This window comes from Glycine soja, chromosome 11 (genome assembly GCF_004193775.1).
Source record: "Glycine soja cultivar W05 chromosome 11, ASM419377v2, whole genome shotgun sequence".
NCBI classification, from domain to species: domain Eukaryota; kingdom Viridiplantae; phylum Streptophyta; class Magnoliopsida; order Fabales; family Fabaceae; genus Glycine; species Glycine soja.
In genome coordinates, this window is record NC_041012.1 from 1,470,828 (window position 1) to 1,493,679 (window position 22,852).

General features: G+C 30.1%; 2 protein-coding genes across 2 annotated transcripts; both read right to left on the reverse strand.

Annotated features, from left to right (window-relative positions):
* Positions 1–724: 724 nt before the first annotated feature.
* LOC114376419 (late embryogenesis abundant protein At1g64065-like) lies at positions 725–1,258 on the reverse strand. The gene has a single exon (XM_028334526.1). The coding sequence runs from the start codon at positions 1,256–1,258 to the stop codon at positions 725–727; it is 534 nt and encodes a 177-aa protein (XP_028190327.1).
* A 2,670-nt stretch (positions 1,259–3,928) lies between these two features.
* LOC114374614 (respiratory burst oxidase homolog protein A-like) lies at positions 3,929–14,559 on the reverse strand. The gene is made up of 14 exons (XM_028332280.1): positions 13,620–14,559; positions 13,329–13,488; positions 12,926–12,974; positions 10,866–10,979; positions 7,850–8,272; positions 6,793–7,179; positions 6,592–6,687; positions 6,236–6,351; positions 5,847–6,014; positions 5,578–5,737; positions 5,225–5,422; positions 4,959–5,087; positions 4,739–4,817; positions 3,929–4,664 (listed from the first exon to the last, which is right to left on the reverse strand). Exons 1-14 carry the CDS (start codon positions 14,212–14,214, stop codon positions 4,555–4,557), a joined length of 2,784 nt encoding a protein of 927 aa, XP_028188081.1. The 5' UTR covers positions 14,215–14,559; the 3' UTR covers positions 3,929–4,554.
* Positions 14,560–22,852: the final 8,293 nt, after the last annotated feature.

Consider the following 22,852-nt stretch of genomic DNA (forward strand, 5'->3'; position numbering starts at 1 on the left):
TAACCGCCCAATAATGATATATACTTACTAGATAGTCTGAAATCTGAATAAATACATTATCTACTTGTTAAGCTTGACCGTGTTCATCTTCTAAATCGATCACTATCCACTTTCAAGCACTATATTAAGGAACACAAATGTTCTTTATCAAAGTTTCAGTTTTAATTTATAATTTATAAAAGTAAAGAAAATCAAAGCATAAATTTTTTTTTGATAAACACCAAAGCATAAACTTAATCATATAAAATTATTTTAATCAAATTTTTCGTAGAATTTGTTAAAAAAAAATTAAAATCTTAAAAAAACATCATAAAAATTACACTTATAAACTTAATTAGACACATCTTTAAATGCGTATATAGTAAAACTAAGTCCTAAAATCTATTCTAAATACTCCAAATTCCAAAGAACGTCCATTGTTGAAATTAAATTCTTTATAACAAAATATAAAAAAAAATACAAGAAAATGATTGGGAACGAACGGAACCGCGTCTCTTATGACTTATGTTAGCCAATATGGGCCCCCATAAAAAACGTATCATCGTGGGCAAAATTAAATTTGACGTTATGAATTCGCAACTGAATATTCGGAGAACTATAACCATGTACCAAAATTTATGCACGTAGTACGGCAGTAATGTAATGTAATGGAAACAAAAAGGAAAAGATCACCAAGAATCTAACAAGCAGTACAAATTAAACGAAAGAAAAAAAAAATAATTAGCTATTGGCATTGAATAGCCTGAGTTGCGTGAGAGGTAAAGTTGAGGTTCATAGAGCAAGGCATTTCAATGGTCTTTCTGATGTTAATAATCTTAAACAGATGAACTTTGCCACTAAAAAAGACATTAGTGGTGAGATTCAACGACCCCGAAGTAATGTCAATAGCGGACATGAATTTCACAGTAACATGAATTTCTTTGGTTTGTCTGAAACTCACCCTGCCACCGTTGATTTGGCTATGAGCGATCTTTAGACCCGCATAGAGCACACTGAGGCTGTTATTCTCGTAAGTGAAGGCACCGAAAGTTGGGTTGTTGAGGGCAAGAAAGATGATGAGGGTGGCGTTGAAGGAAGGTGATGGTGAAGCGCTGTAACGGATTTGGTTGAAAGTAGCTGATCTTAATTTGAGATATGGATTCTTGAGGCGCAATATGGAGGCAAAAACCAATACAAGTGCGCATAAGATGACAAAGGCGCCCAGAAAATATACGAAACACTTGCCGCTTCTTCCTTCTTGCTCTATGGACTTGGCCATCTTAGGGAATAGAATAGCCCCTTCGTTTTCAGTTATTATGCAACCTCCCTTCACTTCTTATACATATCAATCAATCTACATTACTTCATTATCATCAATTATATTATATTAAATCTTTTTTTTTTGTTTGGTGGAACAACCGTTGGAAACCCTTGCATTAGTTTTTATTTTTTATTTTTTTACTTTGAAAGTCTTTTTAAAATGCTCCGTGACATTAAAACGTAAGGTATTATCAGCAAAAAAAAAAAAAAATGTAAGATATGCTTAATTTGTGTTAAGTTAGAATGTATCAATTTCTAAGGCACCAGTGCTTTGTTAAGGGCCTAAAACATTATTTTAGAATTGTAATTAGACAGTTGAAGAAACTAACGAGAAAACACAAAATAAAAAAGAAGAATAACGTCAAAATAAATATGTGAAGGAGACTACATCATTCGTGTTTAGAGTAAGAAATTTCATTCGAACTATTAAACTTTTTTTTGCATGCTTTTTAATTTTATAATTATATAAATTAAGACAACTATATTTAATATATTCTATTTTAAATTAATTAAATAACTATGACCAATATATTTTTTTTAGTCTAGACTGTATTCTTTTTTTATTATAAACATCCATACTTAACTCAATAAGATTATTATTTGACCACAAAGTTATTTCTTGAAATATTAAACGCAATAACACAAAATTATTAGTTGTGTTAAAACTATCTGATATCAGTTGATGCACGCGTTATGATCAATATATATTAATTAATTAATGTAATTATGATTATTTAAAAATAAAATGCTTTGTAATAAATTCATGTTGAGTAATTGAGTAATAGTTAAGGAGTGTTGATATAATATAATACTTTTTTAAGGGAGATATAATATAATAATTAATATTATTTTATTAGTTTTTTTACTTAAATTGTTGAATTATATTAAATTAATCCTCCTGAACATAGTTATGTATACATGTGAAATATTGATAATAAATGGATGATAGGGTGAATTTTCGCATCAAGCAATCATACTCAAGTAATTTAAAACAATTCTAAAACAATCCATGAAAAATTTAAAAAGGAAAGCAATTATTATAAGAGAAAATTATTGTAAGAAAAAAATTATCGTAGGAAAATTTTAAAACAAAAAGCAAATTGTAAATTTTAAAACATTTATAACAAGTAATTAATGTAACAATATTTTTTTAAAATTGTATATTTACATTTAATTAATCATCTCACCAACACAATTATATATTATATATAAGATTTTGTTAGAAAAGACAAAACCTATCTTGATAATTTCTATACTTTAATGGTTAGTCTCATTGCTTCTAGAAAAAAAACCAAGACTAAATAATGTGGCTTCAATCATCCAAGCGGAGTAAAAAAAAAAACGAGTTTAAAGTTTGAGTGATTTTAACTATAAATAAATTAAAATTTAGTTTTTTTTAAGGATAAAAATTGTTAGTTTTATAATAACGTAAAATCGTCTTCTAAATTTCATATTAAAAGACGCTTGAACATATTTCCTTTTGAATGATAAAACTGTTAGCATTTTTATTTTGAAAGACCAAAAGCAGCAATTGCCGGAATTCCAGAAGACAATCCCTTCAAATAATAAATAGTCCAGAAGACAATGCCGGCAAATACTGTCCTTTATGAACCATTTTTTTACGAGATGGATTCAAAAGAAATTCGCCACCTCAGAGTTCAAAGTGTTTTTTTAAATTAAATTTTTAGGTGAATTGAATTTCAAAAACTTATTAATACCATGACAAATGTCAAGAATAAAATAATACTTATAAAAATACTTACAAAATACAAAATTATAACATCAGCAACAAAAATTAAACTTACGTTCTCGTGTGACGAGTATATGATGTTATGCTATCTAATGTCTGCCTCTGACTATTTATCATGGGGCATTCCATATGCCACTTTTTTTTATAGTTACTTTTATAAAGTAGAAAAAAAATTCAAAAATAAGAATATTTGTCGTTTATTTAATTTAAAATATATAATAATTATAATTTAATAAAATTCATCAATAAATTTTAATTTATGAATGTTAAAATAAATTACTTCGGAGAAGCAGTGCCCAATATAAATACTAAAGGCTGGTTGGAAGTTGGAATGTTGTAAACAGGCTCGGGAAAGCCAGTATGAATGAAGCCCAATTCACGTTAATTTTTTGTTGCAAGCAACATCCAATTGGATGAACATTATTTTGATAAGCACAAATACTTTGATAATAACCAGATGGGGAACTACTTAACATCGGCTCATTTGTAATTCCTGTTTTCCACCAATTTCCCTTATTGGATAAACATAGGCTTTCTTAGGTAAAATTAGTTAAAAATTGATTATTGAAAGCTAGAAGTTAACTTGTTAAATTATTGATATAAAACTAGTTATTGAAAAAACTGAAAAGTGTAAAATACGGAAAAATAATAAAATTATAATTTATTTAGAAAAGATAAATAAAAATTTTGAAAAATGTATTAAGAATAAAAAAATATAAAAAGTTTGAAGTTAAAAATTAATACTTTAAAAAAATACTAAAAAATTACTAAAAAAAAACTTATTTATAGAACAATAAAATAATTGATCTAATAAAAAAACTAAAAAATAACTTAAAATGTATTGTGTAACATAATCACACTGACAATAAAGAAAGCATAAAGAAAAAGAACATAGTCAACATACGATTAAGAGTCTCATCTCATGTACAGTGTTTAGACATTAGATCTCCTCTCCCGGAGAAGAAATCCAAGCAGAAGCAGCAGGGTCGAAACAATAGTTTCACCCACAATATTCCACAAAGATAATGGAATCCACTCGAAGAAAACGAAAATTTGGTATATGTTTGTTGACATTTACTTAAAAAAAAAAAATCATTTTCAAGTATATTTTTTAAAATAAATATTAGAAAACGATAATTTTTAAAAAAATAAATTATCCACAAACCAATGCATTGCTCCTGAGGCAGAACACTAACTAATTCCTTTTTATCACTTTCAAAACTGTTGTATATTTTCTATGGGATGTATCGGCCAATAATCTATGCGGTTCGGCAGAATGTATCTGAAGTTGCTGGAGCCTTGTAAGGGCAATATCTCCTTTGAGCTGCAGCCACATGTATGATCAATGCCCAGCCATCTTGCCGGCCGGCCGGGATGTACAATGCCTCATATTCTATACTTAAGGTTTTAGCTTATTGAACCATATCTTATAATTGACTACGACTAGTTGCTAAAATTAATTGTGTTGATTCTAGATACAGATATGAAGCTCCCTCCAAATTCCCTTAGAAATGCTCCTTGTGGAACTCAAATTTTGTTTGACCTTTTTCGTTGAACTCGAAGCAGAGCTTGCTTAATTCTTTGGCCAAAACCGGTGCGCCACAATAGAAAACCCCTGATGCGAATCGAAGATGTTAGTACAAGATCAAAGCAATGTCTACAAACGTATGCTTGATGGGATTGACTGACCTATTCGTCCATTGCAGTGCTTAGAGCATATTCTTGAGAAAACCTTCTTCCAGTTAGGCCTGGCAAAATGAGTTCTCACCTGATAGTAAATTCAGAGAAGCAAATCAAGGTTTAAAATCAACTTACTCAAGACTGAAAAGCAAACTCTTTAGGATACTTCTATTTTTCCAAAACTAAAACGCATAAAGGGTAAAGTAAAGGGCAAAAATCAAAGGCTTACCCTAGTCCCAGAAACAATATCAACTCCATTTTTTGCATGGTTGAGGGCTTGTACCATTGTAATAAGGGCGGATCTGGCATCGCCTTCCTCATATACGCTAGTTAAGTAGTTGTGCATCTCAATAACACCCTGAAGTCCATAATTAGACATTGAATATTAGCTGATGTAAATATGACTTACTCATCTGGATGCAATGGAAAGGAATACCAAGAATTCTTCAAGAGAAAAGTCTTTTAACGGGATAAATATTCTATGGCAGTTAATACCCTTTGATCAAGTTCAGCAACTTCATTCATGACCCCTTTAAACCAATCGAAAGAACCTTGTTCTCTTGTTACCCAGTAAAAATAAGCGTTTGTAGTCTTCAGTGTCTTCTTCCGTTTAGGAGAAATCTTATTAGAAGATATTGAATCTGCACTCCCAGTGCTAAGGTCTGAACCTCTACTTGAATCAGAGACTGAATCCTGGATAGAAAGCAACCATGATTATTATTTTCGTCGTAAATAAAGACCTTCGAAGAATGGTCAGTTTGACAAGGCTTATATTAAACACCATAGTGTTTACATTTTTATATGAAAAAGTGTCTATAAATATTGTTACTTGTTGGGCTAAAACTTACCGCCAGCTCCTCCATTTTGATAATATTGTTGAGAAGATCTTTCAGAATGCTGATAAAAGGTGTTGCTCCTATCCCGAGACCGACAAGTAACAGGACATCATAGTTTCTGTAGTCTTGTGCTGGCGCACCGTAAGGTCCATCTATCCTTAGCTTTGGTAAACTGTGTCAATTATTGATACCAAGATGACAGGAATATGAGCATAAATAATTTTTTCTGAGGGCAAAGTTACAATTACAAGATAAACCAATACGGCAGGCCCATTACGTACCACTTCTTGGTGGTTTCATCAGCCCTGAGAAGCCCGCTCTTCCCAGCTACGGGAGGTTCACAGGCCGCAGAGAATACCCTTTTGAGCTCCTGTGTCCAATCTCCCAGTTGCCGTATGTGAACACTCAGGTAGTCATCATCAGGGGCAGAGGTAATCGAAAACGGATGCCTGTCATACATACATTGTATTGATAGACAGCAGAAATCGTAACATGTAAAAGGTGATATCATTTCAATTCCTTTCTTTTTTCGACATCTGAGACTAAGAGGGGTTAAACCAGTATAGTACTAAATTTATTTTCTCCATTTTGTGGTTTGAATTTACATGAAGCAAGAGAAATTCACTCAAATGGAGAAAAGTAATGTAGAAAAACAAAAGTTGCAACTTACCACTCAAATGGAGAAACAGCAGGACATTGCACAAACATGTATTGTCCGCTCTTGTAACGAAATTGAGAGGGCTTCGATATTTGCAATGTCAGAACATTTCCAGGATAAATGGCAACCTAAATGTTTTCACAGAGAAAAAAAATCCGTAAGTTCGAGTTGCATCGTTTAGCTTATTGAAAGCAGTGATAGTTCTGCTCCCTACAATTTTTATTTTTTTAGCATTGTTCAATTGGGCTATACACGATTAGCCAAGAGCAAATGTAAGCAAACAAGTAAAATGCTAAATTTGTAACTAATTTGATTAATCTTTTAGACGCATCTGACGCTATTTTTTATTCCCCTGCAGCCCTGCTCACCTTTATAAGACGGACTGTATAGAAACCAGAACGGAAGAATCTTAGCGTTCTTTCTCCCGCATAAAGTAAAATTGGAACTGCAAGATACATCCATGTCTGAAAACAGAGATCAATGTGTCAAGTAACCAATAACCGACAAGGAAAGAAAAACCTCTGATAATGCTCCTAAATAATTGGAATCTGATACTACAAATTGCATACCGTTTGCCGGTGCCATCTGCGCTCGAGGTAAAGACTTACACCATGAATAATGAGCAGGACATAGACAATCACAAACAAATGGTGAGAATACCAGAACGCATTGAAACCAGTGAGCCTATTAAACGGTTTAGGCAGCTTAATGAGATTTCTCCTGAACCATTTTGTTGCAAGAGTAAATGCTATTGCCATCAAAATCACCATCAGAATTCCTGTCACACCTTCAACCCCTTTAACGAGGTCTCCGTAACTGGGTCTATGATCACCAAATACGCCATCCAAATACGTCTTATAATCTTTTTCAGACGAACTTACAAGTCTAGGAAAATCACAAGCAAGGTGATTCCCGGCATGAAGTATAACACCGATCATTACTGCCGCCGCAATTGTCTGCAAGCATCCATAACTAAACATTATATCCTTCACTAGGAACCACAAATTTATTGCGTGTTTTTTGTTTTACTTTTGTTAGTGTCGTTGAATTTCATGTAAATCCGAGGATATGCTAACATGGCTATGAATATATTAAAGGATATGATGTGATTGCTTTAACAAATTATTTTAACTTTAGACCGTTTGCATGAATTCTTATGTTCAAACCTCATCGTTGTCATCGTAACTCTGTCTTTTGAGTGCAGTTCCTTGTTTATAGGAGTTGGTTTTAACTATAAATCTTGTGCAACAGTATCATCAAAATATATATATGTTGATACTTGATACATAATGTTTTGAAATTTGATTTTGGTATCAAGTATTTGATACATAATATTTGATAATTAAATTTTGTAATATCTTAAATCTTTTATTTTCGTCTAATATTTTTTACTTTTTATTATTTGATCAATACCCTTATCGTTAATAAATTCCTAATGATCAGATAAGAATACATTACTAATAACCATAAAAGTCTAAGAAAACAGTATCATATTAGAAGTGATCTTACACTATATTATCCTGTAGAGCAAACAGCACTTTGGAATGATAGTTATTGACACTTGACAGCGTCCACTAACTTTTATATTCAACGTGTTTTCTGGTGGTGGTATTGTTGGGGGCGTACCTTATGAAAGTTGATATTATCATCGAAAGGTGCAACGTAAGCCAACTTGGTGGACCTGAGCCAAGTTATGGTATTTCTGCAGACGGGCAAGAGTATAAGTGCCATGTTGAACTTCAGAGTCTCAGCAGCACCTTTGGCCGCTAGTAGACAGTTACCCATGATATGATAAGCATTTTTTCTCTTGTACTCGATGAACTTCCAGGTAAACAGTCCAATCATAGCGGAAATCCACAATGCTAAAACCCAAAGTCTCCGCCAATTTTCTTGCAAGTAGTACAGCATTCTGCGGCTCATCCTACGTATCGGACTTCTCGCCCTTAGTCCTTGTAGGTTCTGGCTCAAAGCTTGACTGGTGTAGCTTAGTGCTTGGCTGTAGTTGAGATACGTGTCCTTTTGTAACAGAAGCGTCTCCAATTGCCATAGCTGCGGCAACACAACGACCATATAAGTGTTGCAAAACTATAAGAGGTTGAATCGTATATGTAAAAGATATTTCCTGCATGTCAACCTTATTCATTATTAACGTGACGATTATTTCCTAGATACAGAACAACAAAATGCAGCATGCGCAGTACGAGTTGAATAAAGCTACTCCACTCAACAGTCAACAGTACGATGGACCTTAGAAGGGGAGACCGTCTTGGGAACTCAATCATGAAGAAACACCCCTCCACAATAATTCTTCAAAGTGCTGATGTTGAAAAAATATTCTTAAAAACACACTCACTATACACAGAAAGGATTTGTGTAAAAAAAAATCCTATTGAATATGCTTTTCCCTTTTTTTTCATTTCCAATGATTAATCTTTTACCAATTACTAATATTCATAAATATTTTTAATTATATTTTGTATATCTCACCTGTATTATAAGATTAATGTTAATTTGCGTCTTAAAGCTTTAACTAGGAAAACAAAACTAAAAATAAATTATTATTAAAAAGGAAATATTCTTATGTATTTTTTATTTTAATAATTCACATATTTTGTTTAATCAGTTAAGTTAAATTATCTTCATCACCACACATTAATTGTTAGCTTTACTTCGTCTAGCCTATAATTAAGAAGTGGAAAATATAAATAATAATCTATTAAATTATTTTAAAGCACTCTATATTGAAAGCGCCATAAATAAAAGTAATGAAAGTATGTTAGAAAGGTTCCATATTCTTTTTTACAGCTTTTAGTGTGAAAAAAAAAAGAATTTTAAATGAACCCTGTAAAATTCAATTTTTAACATATTTCAACTTCTTGTATTTTAAAAAAACATATTTCAACTTTCTTCTTAAAAAAACATTTCAACTTTTGAAATAAGAAGAAAACAATTATCAGTTTAGTCTTTCAAAGTTATACTAGTTATCATAATATTTTTTCAAAAAATTTAATCATCGTATTAATCTTTCAAAGATATTTCTATCACTTCTTTAGTTATCTAAAGTTTTTTTCTCATTAAAAGAATTTATCATAAATTCTTCATATTGCCTTTTTAACTCTCAATAGTATTGTGTAATATGATGTGGTATTTTATTTTTTCTTCTTTACAGATTTAATTTATCACTAAATTACACATTTATAAAAATATTTGGTAGACAACAATATGAAAACATTATAAAAAAAAGTATTTACTCTAATAAATACTATTTATTAGCAATAGAGCCCAACACCTATTATCAATCATTCATATCTTCTAAAAGTTTATATAGGTTAAATAAATTAATATGGTCTCTGAGAGCATGTTATGTGAGAATGATCAATCTCGATAGTTAAATTAAAATGAAATATTAAAATTAAAATATTTTAAATTTAAATTAAAGTTTTATTTAATTGTAAAATATCTAAAAGATTTATTAAATGAAAAATTAAATATATTAAAGATTTAATTTATTTCATCAAAAAATATTTTAAATTTATTATTGTCATGACTATCACCACGGTGATGAATGTTTTTATCACCAATATCATGATTGTCATCACAACAACCATCACCATTGTAATCGCCAGCATGATCGTTATCGCTACCATTAACATAATTTCTATCGATGGTAATGGTCATGGTGGCGACAGTGATAGTAACGACAACCACGACAGAGATCATGTTGTTGGTAACAACGATGGTCATGATGATAATCACGATAATAATAGTAGTGAAAGTATCGTGATAATAATCATGATGATAGTGACAATTGATTACAGTGGTGATCGTCCATAATAATTATGATGGTATCAGTCATGATAGTGGTGTTGGTCATAATAATGATATGTTTAAGATATTTTAGAATAACATAAATTAAATATTTAATATATTTAATTTTTATATTTAGTAAAATTATAAAACATTTTATGGTTAAATAAAATTTAAAATATTTTAATTTTAATATTTTATTTTAATCTAATTTGAGTAATTGATTTGAAGTAACAACTTAATCACATTACGTTCCGTAAAATATATATATATATGCCCTAACTGACGTGTAATTTATAACATTCATTGACAAAACCAAGTATATTAGTCTAGGCCTCTAGGGTACACCTATTAATTAACTAGCGTGTAATTTGCTAACCAATTTCGCCCAACTTTGGACTATATAAAGGAGCAGAGCTGGTTATGCATTGACTTAATTAACCAGTATATATATATATATAAACATAATTAACAAATTAAGTGGTCGTTTTCTCATGAACAAATGGCATAAAAAAAAATTTAGTATTAAACGTATCAAGTATTTTTATTAAAATATGCTTAAAAGAAAAAATAATATTTTTTATATAATAAATATTTTTATTTAAAATTTTATATTTTTATTTTGTTTATCATTTATTCTTAAACACATACTAAAAACAACCCCAACAAAATTAACAATGGAAACCAAATTAACCATGGACTAGATTAACATTAATGTCTACCACTTACAAAGATTTTCTATTGTGACGTACTCAAATGTGTTAGAAAATTAAAATATATGCATGCATGCTTGATAATTAAATTCACATGTTTATCGTTTGTAGAGAATTCCCACCTCAATGTAGCCAAGTCTTTCAGGGTCTAACTCTTCCATGATCAGAGCTGCGTATTCCTCGGCCTGCTCTTTCAATCTGGATAACTTATTTGCTGAAGCGCTTAGCATAATGATCTGAAAATCAAATGAGATATGTTAATTGTTTAATACAAATTTTAATTTTAAAGAGTGATATAATTTAATTTAATTATAAAATTTTCACAAATTTATAAATTCACATGCTTAGGACTTAAGGTATTATTTTTCTTTGCAAAGATTATTATTATTATTATTATTATTATTATTATTATTATTATTATTATTATTATTATTATTATTATTATTATTATTATTATTATTATTATTATTATTATTATTATTATTATCCATCCGTCTTGGACTGAATTCAGGTCAAAATATCAAATAATTAAGAGTGACAATTTTTCTTAAATCTAAATTTAAAGTAATTATATTTTTAATATTTAAATTTGAGAATATTAATTTAAGTTATTATGAATTTGGATCTAATTTAACTCTAAAAATTAGCTCATAAAATTGATAATCACTTGTATATTTTATCTTTGACATTATTTTTACTTGATGTAAGATTTATGTCTTTCTTAATACACTCCTTTATATCAAAGATTAGTCATCTCAAATATGAAGTTTGTAAAATTAAATATTTATGAGTGATTTGATAATAAGAGATATGACAGATTTAATAATACTAACTTAAAATGTGAATTTGATAAGATAAGAGTTATGAGAAATTATCAGGTGGTTCAAGATCATGAATAACGTGATAATCTTAAATTATCTAATAATTTTTCAGAGTTATCTAATTTATAAATTTTATATTCTCAATATTTTTAATTGACGTTAACTTACTTTTATTTTTTCAATATATTAAAATTTTAAAATATTTAGCTAAATACTAGTACTAGTAAGTGTTATGTGCTGGCGCCAATAAACCGGTGATTAATTAAACAAATTCACGTAAAGCGATGTAATTTGCAAAACAAACACGGAACTATGAGGATGAAACAATTATTTGATGGTTAGACAGATGGCATTTCCTAAGACATAATGCACATTTGGACCACCTAAAAAAATGTTTAACCTAAATGACGAATATGCCCTCACCAACCGCACTGAAAGCGTCTACATCATAAATTCCAAGAATTTGGTTTAATAAGGAAAATGAGAGTGTGATTTTGGGCTTGGTCATTGGCCTTAAAAGTGAAATTATTTTTGTATAATAAACTATTAAAATTTCTTTTACAACTATTAAAAATAAGAATTCAAGAAAAAGTGTGATATGATAAATGACGTGATAAAAAGAATTTTAAAAAAGTATTATATGAATAATATAACTTGACTTTCAATTGATAGCAATCAACATCAACTAACAAATATGCTTTATTGCTTTAGAACAATAAGAAACGTAGTAGTGGGAATATTGAATAATAATAATAATAGTAATTAATTTATTAAAAATATATCTATACATTGAAAATTTTATATTATATTTACGTTTTATTTGTTTGAGAAATATAACCTTCATCGTAAATAACCAGGGTTCACCTAATCCTGGATATTGTTACGGTCAATTATTAAAACTCAACTTGACAGTGGACACTACACTAGGCATTTGCATTGGCTACAGAACAGACATAACTCACGTGTCATTTGAATCAGAATAGCATCTATGCAAGCACAAACTACAAAATAAAATAATTAATTAAAATTATAATAAAAGTACAAATTGCACGTGTTTTTTCTTGAGGAAATTAACAAAAGAAAAGGAGAAAAGAAGGATGAGATAGATGATATATAAAATGAAAAATTTAAAAATAAAAGCAAACGCGATACATGTAAAACATATACAATTAATTGAATTAAAGATATGCTTGCAATTACTTGTGTTAACTAAGTGTGTATGGGAAGAGATGAATTAATTAATTCTAACTTTAAGCAATTTTTTTAGCTATGCCAAGTCTCTCTCTAAGTTGCTGATCATCCTTCCTCTAAAATAAAGTTGTTACTTATGATTTACTATTCAAATTTCACGGATGATGTACCTCTTTTACTTCTTCTTCGATGATCCTACCATCTTCATTCTTGTCCACCCTATGAATGTGATTATGATTTAAATTAGACACAGAAAAAAAAACAAAGATAGATTGAGATATTTATTGGTTACAAATATGTAATATACATATATAACAATTAAAATAATTCATTATCTTATTTTATTTTAAATTTAGATTAATACAATCTTTTTTTTTTAACTCCTAACTTTTCTCCTAAATCTGTGAAATCCTTATTACAAAAGCAAATTACGAAAATTTAGGAAAAGTGGTGTTTATCCTCTGCCCTGGAAAAGTACAAGTGTTTATTAGAGATAAGAAAAAATGACGTGAGAGATTTTTTTTAACTAATTGGATTGTACTTTAAAATAATATTTAATCAATCAACTCTTACATGTCGAAGAATATCTGAAGCCGCGAATCAAAGCTTTGATCGGTAATTTGCGACCAGAATTCGTTAAGCTCGTCTCTGCTGATCTTTTCAAACTTCAGTCTCCGTCTACGACTCAGCGCGTCGAATAGTTCCAGAGCGAACTCCTTAGAGTCCTTCATCCCTTAAAAAAAATAAAAATAAAACATACAAAACTCTTCAAACAAGGAGTAAAAATGACGACGACAAATCAAACCGATTAAATGCACATGCAAAACGCACGAATGTGAACTGATATTTGAAAAGGAATCGTACCTATGCATTGCGCAAAATCAGTGCGATACAGATAACCGTCCTTGGCTAGACTATAGAAATTGCTTTGCACTTCGTTCCAGGCGTCAACGCCATTGGATTTACTGCTAATAAATTTCAGTCCACGGAGCGCTTTCTTCGTATCCGAACGGTTGCGTTCAAGCTGAGCGCGCTGCTTCCTGAGATCTCGAGCTACCAACGCCGCTTCAGATCCGCCTTGGCTCCACGAGAACCACCGCAGCTCCGCCTTGAGCTCCTGCGAGAACTGCCTCGCCTTCGCAACCGCCTCGGCCTTCAGCTCCTGCGAGAACTGCCGCCACCGGTTGGGAGAGCTCCTCCTGATGGACGGCGACCACGCAGAGGACGCCGGAGTTTCGTTTCCGCTTGTGGCGACGCCGTCGTCGACGTTAACGACAGTCACCGGCTCAACGCCGCGGAGAACGATGGTGTGATCGTCTTGAACATCGAGAGTGACCTCAACGTACTCGTCGGTGACGGAGTTGTACTCAGTTCCCGGCGAAGTCCCGGCGCTGACGAATGCCATCTCCGGCACGGTGTCGGACGCCCAGCGGCGTTCGTGCTTGGGAGCACCGTTCATGATTAAACAAAAATCAGATGAATGTATAGTATAGTTATAGTTATAGGTTTTAATTTTATAATAATTATATTATATACAGATATTTTAATCTAAGGTGGTATGAGTTTGTTATATAATGCGATAAGGTGCGCTTTGCTAACGTGCGCGGGAAGTTATTCGGACGAGTTTGGTTGGGGAGAAGAGTTAAGAGAGTAGAGTTTAGGACCGGGTGATATTATTGTAATTTGCAAAGGTGAGACGCAGCAGTAGAACGCACTAAGAGCGAGAATCAATCTATAAAGGAAAAGACAACAAGGTGTACAGAGCTCTTAAGAGAAACCAAACAAAAGTATTTGACCAAAGAAAAGGACAATCACATTGCTTTTGCAGCATAAATCAAATGAAGTCAGGCGCTGTTTGTTATACAAGTTAGGACTTCACAATGCTACATGGATTATTCAATAATTGGGTGTGTGGTTTTATATGGTAGAAAAATCAAAATTTGTAGGTGTGAATAGTGACAGAGGAAATGAAGACTGAGTCTGAGATCAACAAAAGACGATGGTGTCTCTCTTTCTTGTTTATTTTGCGTGCAGCTGGGGCACGGGAGTGTCAAGAAACTGAGAGGGAGAGAGAGTGTGTGTGTGTGTGTGGCGAAGATTAATACTTAAATGCTAGTGGGCCCTACCGCCCCTACGATTCAAGAGTCTCCGAAATCGACGGCATGGATGGCCGAGTAAACTCCACTCACGGTTGTCGCGATCAATTGTTTTGTTTTTCTGGGTTTTCCTTTTAAGTTTTAAGTAAATAGTTATTTATCACTGACAGTCTGGATTATCAGGTTAACAGACCTGTTCAATTTAAATTGAATTGTGGATATGTAGTTGCTTTTTAATTTAATGTTTAAAAAGACTATTCAATTGTTTATATTTTTAATAATTATATTTAATTTGAATAGAATTATCTTATCTCCCATAAAAGATATTGTGTTTTCTGGAAAACAAAGTTATTTTAATTTTAGCTTTTAAAGACCGATTAAAGCATTTCATGACACACGAACGAATAAATTTCAAATTTAGCAGACATAACATTTTTCTTTCTTTTTTTCTTTTTTTGCAGTAAAAAACATTTTTTCTTTTATCCTCCTATAAATTCAGATTCAGAAAATGGGTTAAAACATAACACAAACCGTTTAATATTTTTTCAATACAGGTGCTAATTGTGCCTTCAATTCTAGCCTTATTTTAATTTTAGTGGTGGTATGTCGATACGTTTTAAACTTTAGTTATATCTTTGAATATTTTGGGGCGCAATGGATAAGAAGAAAGGGGTTCACTTGACCTTTATTTATTAGGATATCTTTATTCATTTGTTTGGCAATTAATAATAATAAGTTTGGTTCTGTGTGTGACTTTATTTTTAAGGCTTCTTGAATAAATTAAATAATCTATTTCTCAAATTAAAAAATAGTTTTGTAGTCAACTTAAGACTCTAAAAATATTCTTTTTCTTAAATAGTGGGAGATATATGATAAATTTAAGATATGAAATGATTTTAAAATTTAAAGTATTAGTATAAATTTGATAAACTTCAAAAGATTTAGTATGGTGTAAAATTAAGGTTTGAAGAAAAATAATTTTTTTTTTAATTTGAATGAAAATCGATAAAAGTATGGTGTTTTAGGTGAATGAATATTTAAAATGATTTGATCTATTTAATTTGGGAATATTTTAAAAATGAAAATTTGAGATTTTTAAGTGAAGGAAAAAATGACAAAGGGACTTATTTGTAATAAAAAAAATTAAGGGATTGAATACCTTAAAACAAATTAAGGGATCAAAGATTCAAAATCATACAAAGGGTGTACTAGATGGGGGAAAATGCAGCTAAGTTAAGCTAAATATTCTTAAGAATGACTTTGATTGCAAATCTATTAAATATTCTCGTTACTTTCATAATCTTCTCTTCTTAAAAAAAATATGGTAAACATTTAATGGATTCTAACAATTAAGACAACTACAAAGTGGCAACTCTTAGAAACACAAAATATGAACAACAATGAAGAATAACGCATGATGTTAAATTGTTAATGGTATGTTTGGTTATATTATTGGTTGTATGCACTGAGAATTAAAATGTTATTCAATTGTATGAAAAGGCAAATTTCTCAATGTGATCATGTTAAACCCATGATTATGCTCGAAATAGTAACTTAACAAGACAAAAATTTGGCATGTCTTTTTGGCAATGCAAATTTAAATAGTGATATTAATGTATTAAACCAATCCAATGACATTTATCCCCCACTGGGTTATGTTTGTCAATATTGTTCCAATACTACAAGGAAAACAAATAAAGCATATGCTCAACGTCAAGAATCAATAAGGGAAAATGTAGAACTTGCATTTAAAGTGCTCCGCTCTTAATTTACGATTCTATATAATCTAGCACGTGCTTAGCATACGAATACAACCAAACATATGATATATACATGCATAATGTTACGTAACATAATTGTTGAATATAAATTATACACATATAATACTAATTTTGATTATGATCAGGTGGCAATAATAACTTCTCAAAAGTTCAAGTATCTATTAGGAATTATCCCGAATTTGCAACTTACATACAAAGAAGATTAAGTATATCATTATGGAAAACAAATTCATCCACAACTTCTTATAGACTTGGTGAAGCATATTATTTGAGAATATTTTGATCCGAAATTTATCTTTTACATTTATAAATAATTTAGCTTATTGCGATAAAGATATTTATATATATATATATATATATATATATATATATATATATATATATATATATATATATATGCATTGATGTTTCAATTTGATAATAAAAACAAGAGTTCATTACAATGATCACTTATATGTGATTTGCTTTTATTACATTCATCATTTTTTTACATTATTTTTAACCTCATTTATTAATTTTATGAAACTTTCGTTAATAAAAGAAGAAAAAAAGACATTCATTTATGAAAGAAAAAATAAAGACAAAAGGAAAATGATGTTTAAATAGTGACATGCAAAATTTTGTTGATATCCATTTTAATATTCAATTACATGCAATTTTATTTGTTTAATCAATTGAACTTTAAATCTTGATTGATCTTGTTAAAATTTAATAAATTATTTTATGCACATATACGTATGGACAACCACTTTGATGTGGAACAAATGCTAAGTTAAAATGAATGGATAAGAATATTTTAGGCAAATAAAATTCATTAAAAACTATGTATTTCTCATGTGAGAAGCTCAAACTAAACGTTTCTAACATTTAAAACATCAAAGGATGACTTTTTTTTAAAAAGAAAACAAAGGGTGACCAATGAAACAAAAAACCAACGATTAAGATGTTTTTTATAGGATTAAAAAATAGGAATGTTCAATGTAATAAAAGTAAATTACATAAGTGTTTATTATAATTTACTCTAAAAATAAATATAAAGATATACAATCACTTGTAAGAGCTATTAAAATAAAAAGTAGATATATTCTTTTTTGAAGGTAAATTAGATATATTCTTAAATCTTATATAACAAATCCAAATATACATACATGCTTTCTTATCGTTTTGATCATATGTATGTCTGTTGGTGGGTGAGTCAAGTGTTAATACGTGTTTGTGCGCATGGCTATTCAATACTGCCATCATTGTGAGGGGAGAATTAATTGTAGTTGGTGGATGGGTAGTGATAAATTGGCCGTGTGATAAATTAAGGCAGGGGTAATTTGATGTAGGGGTTGGGGTAACGAGAATGGGGGGCAATGGTTAAGGCCCAATGACTATGCCATGGAGTGGTTATCTAATACTTATATCCTACGTTGATACAAATATAATATAACCCTCTTTTTTTTTTTTTTATTTGGTACCTCTGGTACCCTTCTCTTTTAATAATATACTTTTGCTGATTTAAAAAAATCTCTCCTCTTGTTTGGTGGTTTCAAAACTGGATGTTTATAGTTGGAAAGGGTAGTCCTAACCAAGAAATTCCACTTGGACGACGACAAGCACGTTAGAGTCACTCTAATAACAAATAAAGTTGTTTGTTATTTAACCCATGATCTCGTCATAATTGACTGACGTACCTATAGAGGTGGGTAGTTAGTTACCTTATCAAATCAAATGAAACAGGATATTAAAATAGAAAACTTCAACTCGATCGTATACTCTATCAAATCACAAAGAAAAACTTCAACTGGTGTTATACCCGTCTTGGCTTCAGTCAAAGTAGAATATATAGCAGTAGTTACTTTTCGTAACTGTGGGGGTCGGTAACTAATTTGCAAGCAACTGAATACGTGGCTGGGTAAGAGCCGCGCATAGTATGATTCCCATTCTTGTTCGTTGCTTTAGCGTAATGTGAGGGTAAAGCAGAAAAAATAAAAACGGAGACGATGGATTGGACAGCTTGTCCTAAGAATAACAATTTGTCAATATTTTAGACATGCGAAAAGAATGACTTTTAAAAGTGATGGGAAATGGATGCATGTGCAATCCATTTATTTAAATTGCAGTATAAATTAACTATATTTTTTTTCGGAGAAGTGTAATTAAACTATTATTTAAATCACTAATTAATTAATACTAAGAGGTTTATTTCAATTATTTAAATAGAGTGTGTAAGTGTTATATATTCTTGATATCATGTTTAATTTTCACGGATAAAAAAATAATAATTAATAAAAGTAGTATATTAATGATAAACAAATAAATTAAAGTATAACAAAATTTGGCTTAAAATTCTTTAAAAATTTAAATTTTGATTAGTTACTAAAAAGATATATGTTTTATTTATAGTTTATAAAGGCCTCGTTATGCCTAATAATAATTAATTGAAAAATATAATTAAAGAAATTAACTATTTTTTATTAATGAACTGATTAATAAATACTGATCTGTAATAAATAAAAACTAAGAAAACGTCTTTTTTTTTACAGCACTCAGAAAAAGTCTATTCTAAAACGAAAATTAGGACACATAACTAAAGTTAGAAGAAGAATATTATTAATATTACTCTAAAAGGTGAATATTTAAATTTATAATATAAAGAAATATGTTAAATATATGACAGCAAACTCGATTAGAATGAAATGAACGAAATCATTTATCAAGATTCAAGGCGGAACAAAGAGATATGCGTAGGGGCAAATTTTAAATAAAACATATGCATCACATTCATTTTCATGAAATATTTTTTAGTTATTAATAATTTGATATCTTTAATGTTTTTGACAGAATATTAAATGTTTGGAACATTATAATTGAAATTATATAATATATTGATACTAGTTAATAGATATTATGATTCTTCCGCTTCACAGCCACCGAAACCACACACGTGACGGAAAAAAGAAGTGGATGTGTATCCCTTATAATGCCAATATATTTGTGGCAAATATCTAACAACTGCTATAAGAAAAATGTGCCATATATGATAATTGAAGCCACTTACATATGGCTAAGCATGCGGTCAAATTGAATTAATATGGTCAGTTTAGTTTAAAATAATTAAAGAGTAGATAGGGAATGTATTATACTAAAGATTTTTATATTATTATCTAATTATTATACACGATAAGTTTTTTAATTTTTATAATAATTACTTTAAAAAATTATATTAATGAATAATGAATTTTTGATTAGTTGTTACCGTAAAATATTTTATTATAATTTCTGATTAGTCATACAAAGCATAAAATTAAACTCTAAAATAAATTAATAAACAAAAGAACCGAGTGATTACTGTTGATATGTTTCCTTTTGACTTTGAAATTAAATATGAAACCTTCGAAAATATGTCCAAGTAAATTAAGTATATAACTTGTAACATAAGACTTCTCTTTAATTTCTCTTTGGCAGAAAATCAACACGGAGCAAGGAGAAGAAGGAAAAGAGTATAAGAAAAATGAAGTCGTTTGAAAAATATCATTCACCAACCACTTCACTATAAATTAGAACAAAATATGGAGAGAAAAAAATCCACCCCATTTACAGTTGTTTGACGCCATACACGAGTTTTTCATTACCAGAATGAATCACACTGGGGGGGTAATTTTTATTTATGTGAGAAGATCCCATGCGCAATTGATTGGGAGAATGAGCATAATGACTTCAGGAAGTTCACCAAACTTCTGAATTTCTATTCACGTATTTTCCTGTGTATATATCAATGATAGAAAACAAACGAGTAAACCACACGGCCAACAATCTGTGTCAGCATGGGGTTTGGTGCGATGCGAATTTATAGTGGGGTATGTGTCGAAGGTGCATTTGTGAATCCGGCATTTTGCTTAACCCTTGTTAACTGTTTGTGATGGAATGGGATGAGATCACCTATCTAACATGTTGCATTCAAATCATAGACCTAAATTTGATTTTTCTTTGAATATGATGTAACCATAGTAAAGCAATAATAACATCAACTTCAGTAAACAGAAAGTGGGGAGGCCCGGGGGGACCAATATTGCATCAATATCTTGACTTCTTTATAAGATAATCAGTTTATAAATATATTTTTATACAATGATTCAATATCTAATTTACCTTCTACCATGTTAACTGATTAAACAGTTAACTGTATACACTAAAGTAACATTGGTAGACGTAGACCACGAGTTGCTTTGTAGAAACACGCATAGACCACGAGTTGTCAACTTACATATGAGTAAATTATACGATGAAATAAGTCAAATAACGAATGGGAGAACAAAGAACATAATGTAAGTAAAAAACAGAAACAGGGTAGCACTCTTTCTTTATTCTTTTAATCAGTGGAGATAAATTGTATGTCGAAATCTTCGAATTGTCAATGTACTCTGCATGTTTTGGCATTTTCTAAATTTTACATACAAATGGCTAACCGAAGAATTAAAACAAAACAGAAAACCTTTTCACACCCGAAGCAGGGGAGAATAGCTGAATAGAGGCAATCACCTTGTAGTATACGTATGTGTATTGTTTGTTAGTGTCCAATCTTGATTCTTCACTGATATTGAAAAGACAATTTTGAAATTAACCACTGTTGAAGGATTATCAGATGTCAATATGCAATAAATGCATTGATTATCTTGTTAATTTAAAAAATAAAACTTGGAAAGGTCATGTTCATGGCATGTTTTTTTCAATATGCAGTTACTTTTTTTTCTTCTCTCGCTTCCATCAAGCTTTCTTAGAATTTCAATTCAAGAATATGTTTGTGCTGCCGACCAGGGGAAACTTCGTTTGAAATTGATTTCAACTAATAGGAGTAGCCTGTCCACAAAACAAAACAAGAGCATAGACTTATAATTAGTTCTAGAAGCTTCTTTTGTATGATGAATCTAAAATGGGATAACATTTATTGCATACTTTTGTAGTTTATTCATATTTCTAAATTAACAATTAATCATATGTCTTACGCTATTTCTTAACTTTTAATTCATTACTTCTAAAAAATACTTTTAATTCATTAATTCTCTAGCCACTACGAGGAGAAAAAAAAAACTATCATGTCTTAACTTCACGCCACTTGCTTAATAAAAGAAAATCAGAGAAGGTGGGATTCGTGAATAAGTGGGCTTCTTCTAGAAGACAATTACGTATAAAGCCCAGACTTCCACAAACTTCCAAGTTTCAAGTCAATTGTTCACCAACTCCTATCCTCAATAAGAATTGCTTATAGGTAGCATAGAATTTTTGAAAAATAAGGAATCAAACTGGATAAAAAATGAATAAGATAAAAAGATTAACTGTGTAATTTAGTACATCTAATTCACTATTTATAATATATAACTTTATTAATCATATTTGAACTTTTAAACATACTTAAATTTAATGTCAAGCATGTGGAACAATTGATTTTGACTTGTTCTAACTCAATCAATCTTGTCTAATTCAAATTTTGTGTATATAATTGCACTAAAGTGTTGGAAGAAGAGCTTTATAACAAATCATAAGTAATTTTTTGGCTCAAAAGAAATGGGTGCACATGAATGAAGAAGGGATCATCATGAAAATTTTAAATAATTAAAGTCCATTCATTGAAAATAAGAGAATCAAATAATAGAAATTTCTTTGACGTAATGGAGTTTAAAGAAAAATTCATTATTCATTCAAAAGTTGTCGTGGGACTCGTGGCCGAACGAGCACTGGGCATTTAGTTATTTCATATTGTTTTTTGAAAATTGGTTACTGCATCTTTGCATAGAGCCATAGACTACACCGGGTGTGATTGGATTTGGGTATTATTCAAAAATCAAACGTTTCATACGTAACAAAACCATATCAGTGAGATACTTATATTTTATGTTGATCATTGTTGAATTTTGTCTGATTTGGATAATTGGAGCATAAAATCCTGGTTAGTTTTTTTTTTTTAGTGTGCATACTTTGTAAACGCAAGTCTGTATCAAAACCAACCTACATTAATTTTTTTTTTACGTGATATCTCCAAATAACATTACTGTAAGGTTAGTTTTCGGATAAAATTCCTTTGAGTATCATACAAAGGTTTTGGGAAATTACATAATTTTTTTCTTCTATTTTTTCTATGCCTGCACTAACATCTTATACTCCTTAAAAAATATTACATTCATACTCCTTATACATCACATTTAATTGTTTAAAAAATATTATTTTTTTCTTTTCT

What these genes read in the sequence shown, in the direction of transcription:
- LOC114374614 (XM_028332280.1), bottom strand. Translation starts at nt 14,214, where the DNA reads ATGAACGGTGCTCCCAAGCACGAACGCCGCTGGGCGTCCGACACCGTG. An exon ending in AAAGACTTGGCTACATTGAG is followed by an intron (nt 8,273 to 10,865) that starts GTGGGAATTCTC and finishes GTGTTGCCGCAG; the next exon opens with CTATGGCAATTGGAGACGCT. An exon ending in ATAATATCAACTTTCATAAG is followed by an intron (nt 7,180 to 7,849) that starts GTACGCCCCCAA and finishes GGATGCTTGCAG; the next exon opens with ACAATTGCGGCGGCAGTAAT.
- LOC114376419 (XM_028334526.1), bottom strand. Translation starts at nt 1,258, where the DNA reads ATGGCCAAGTCCATAGAGCAAGAAGGAAGAAGCGGCAAGTGTTTCGTA.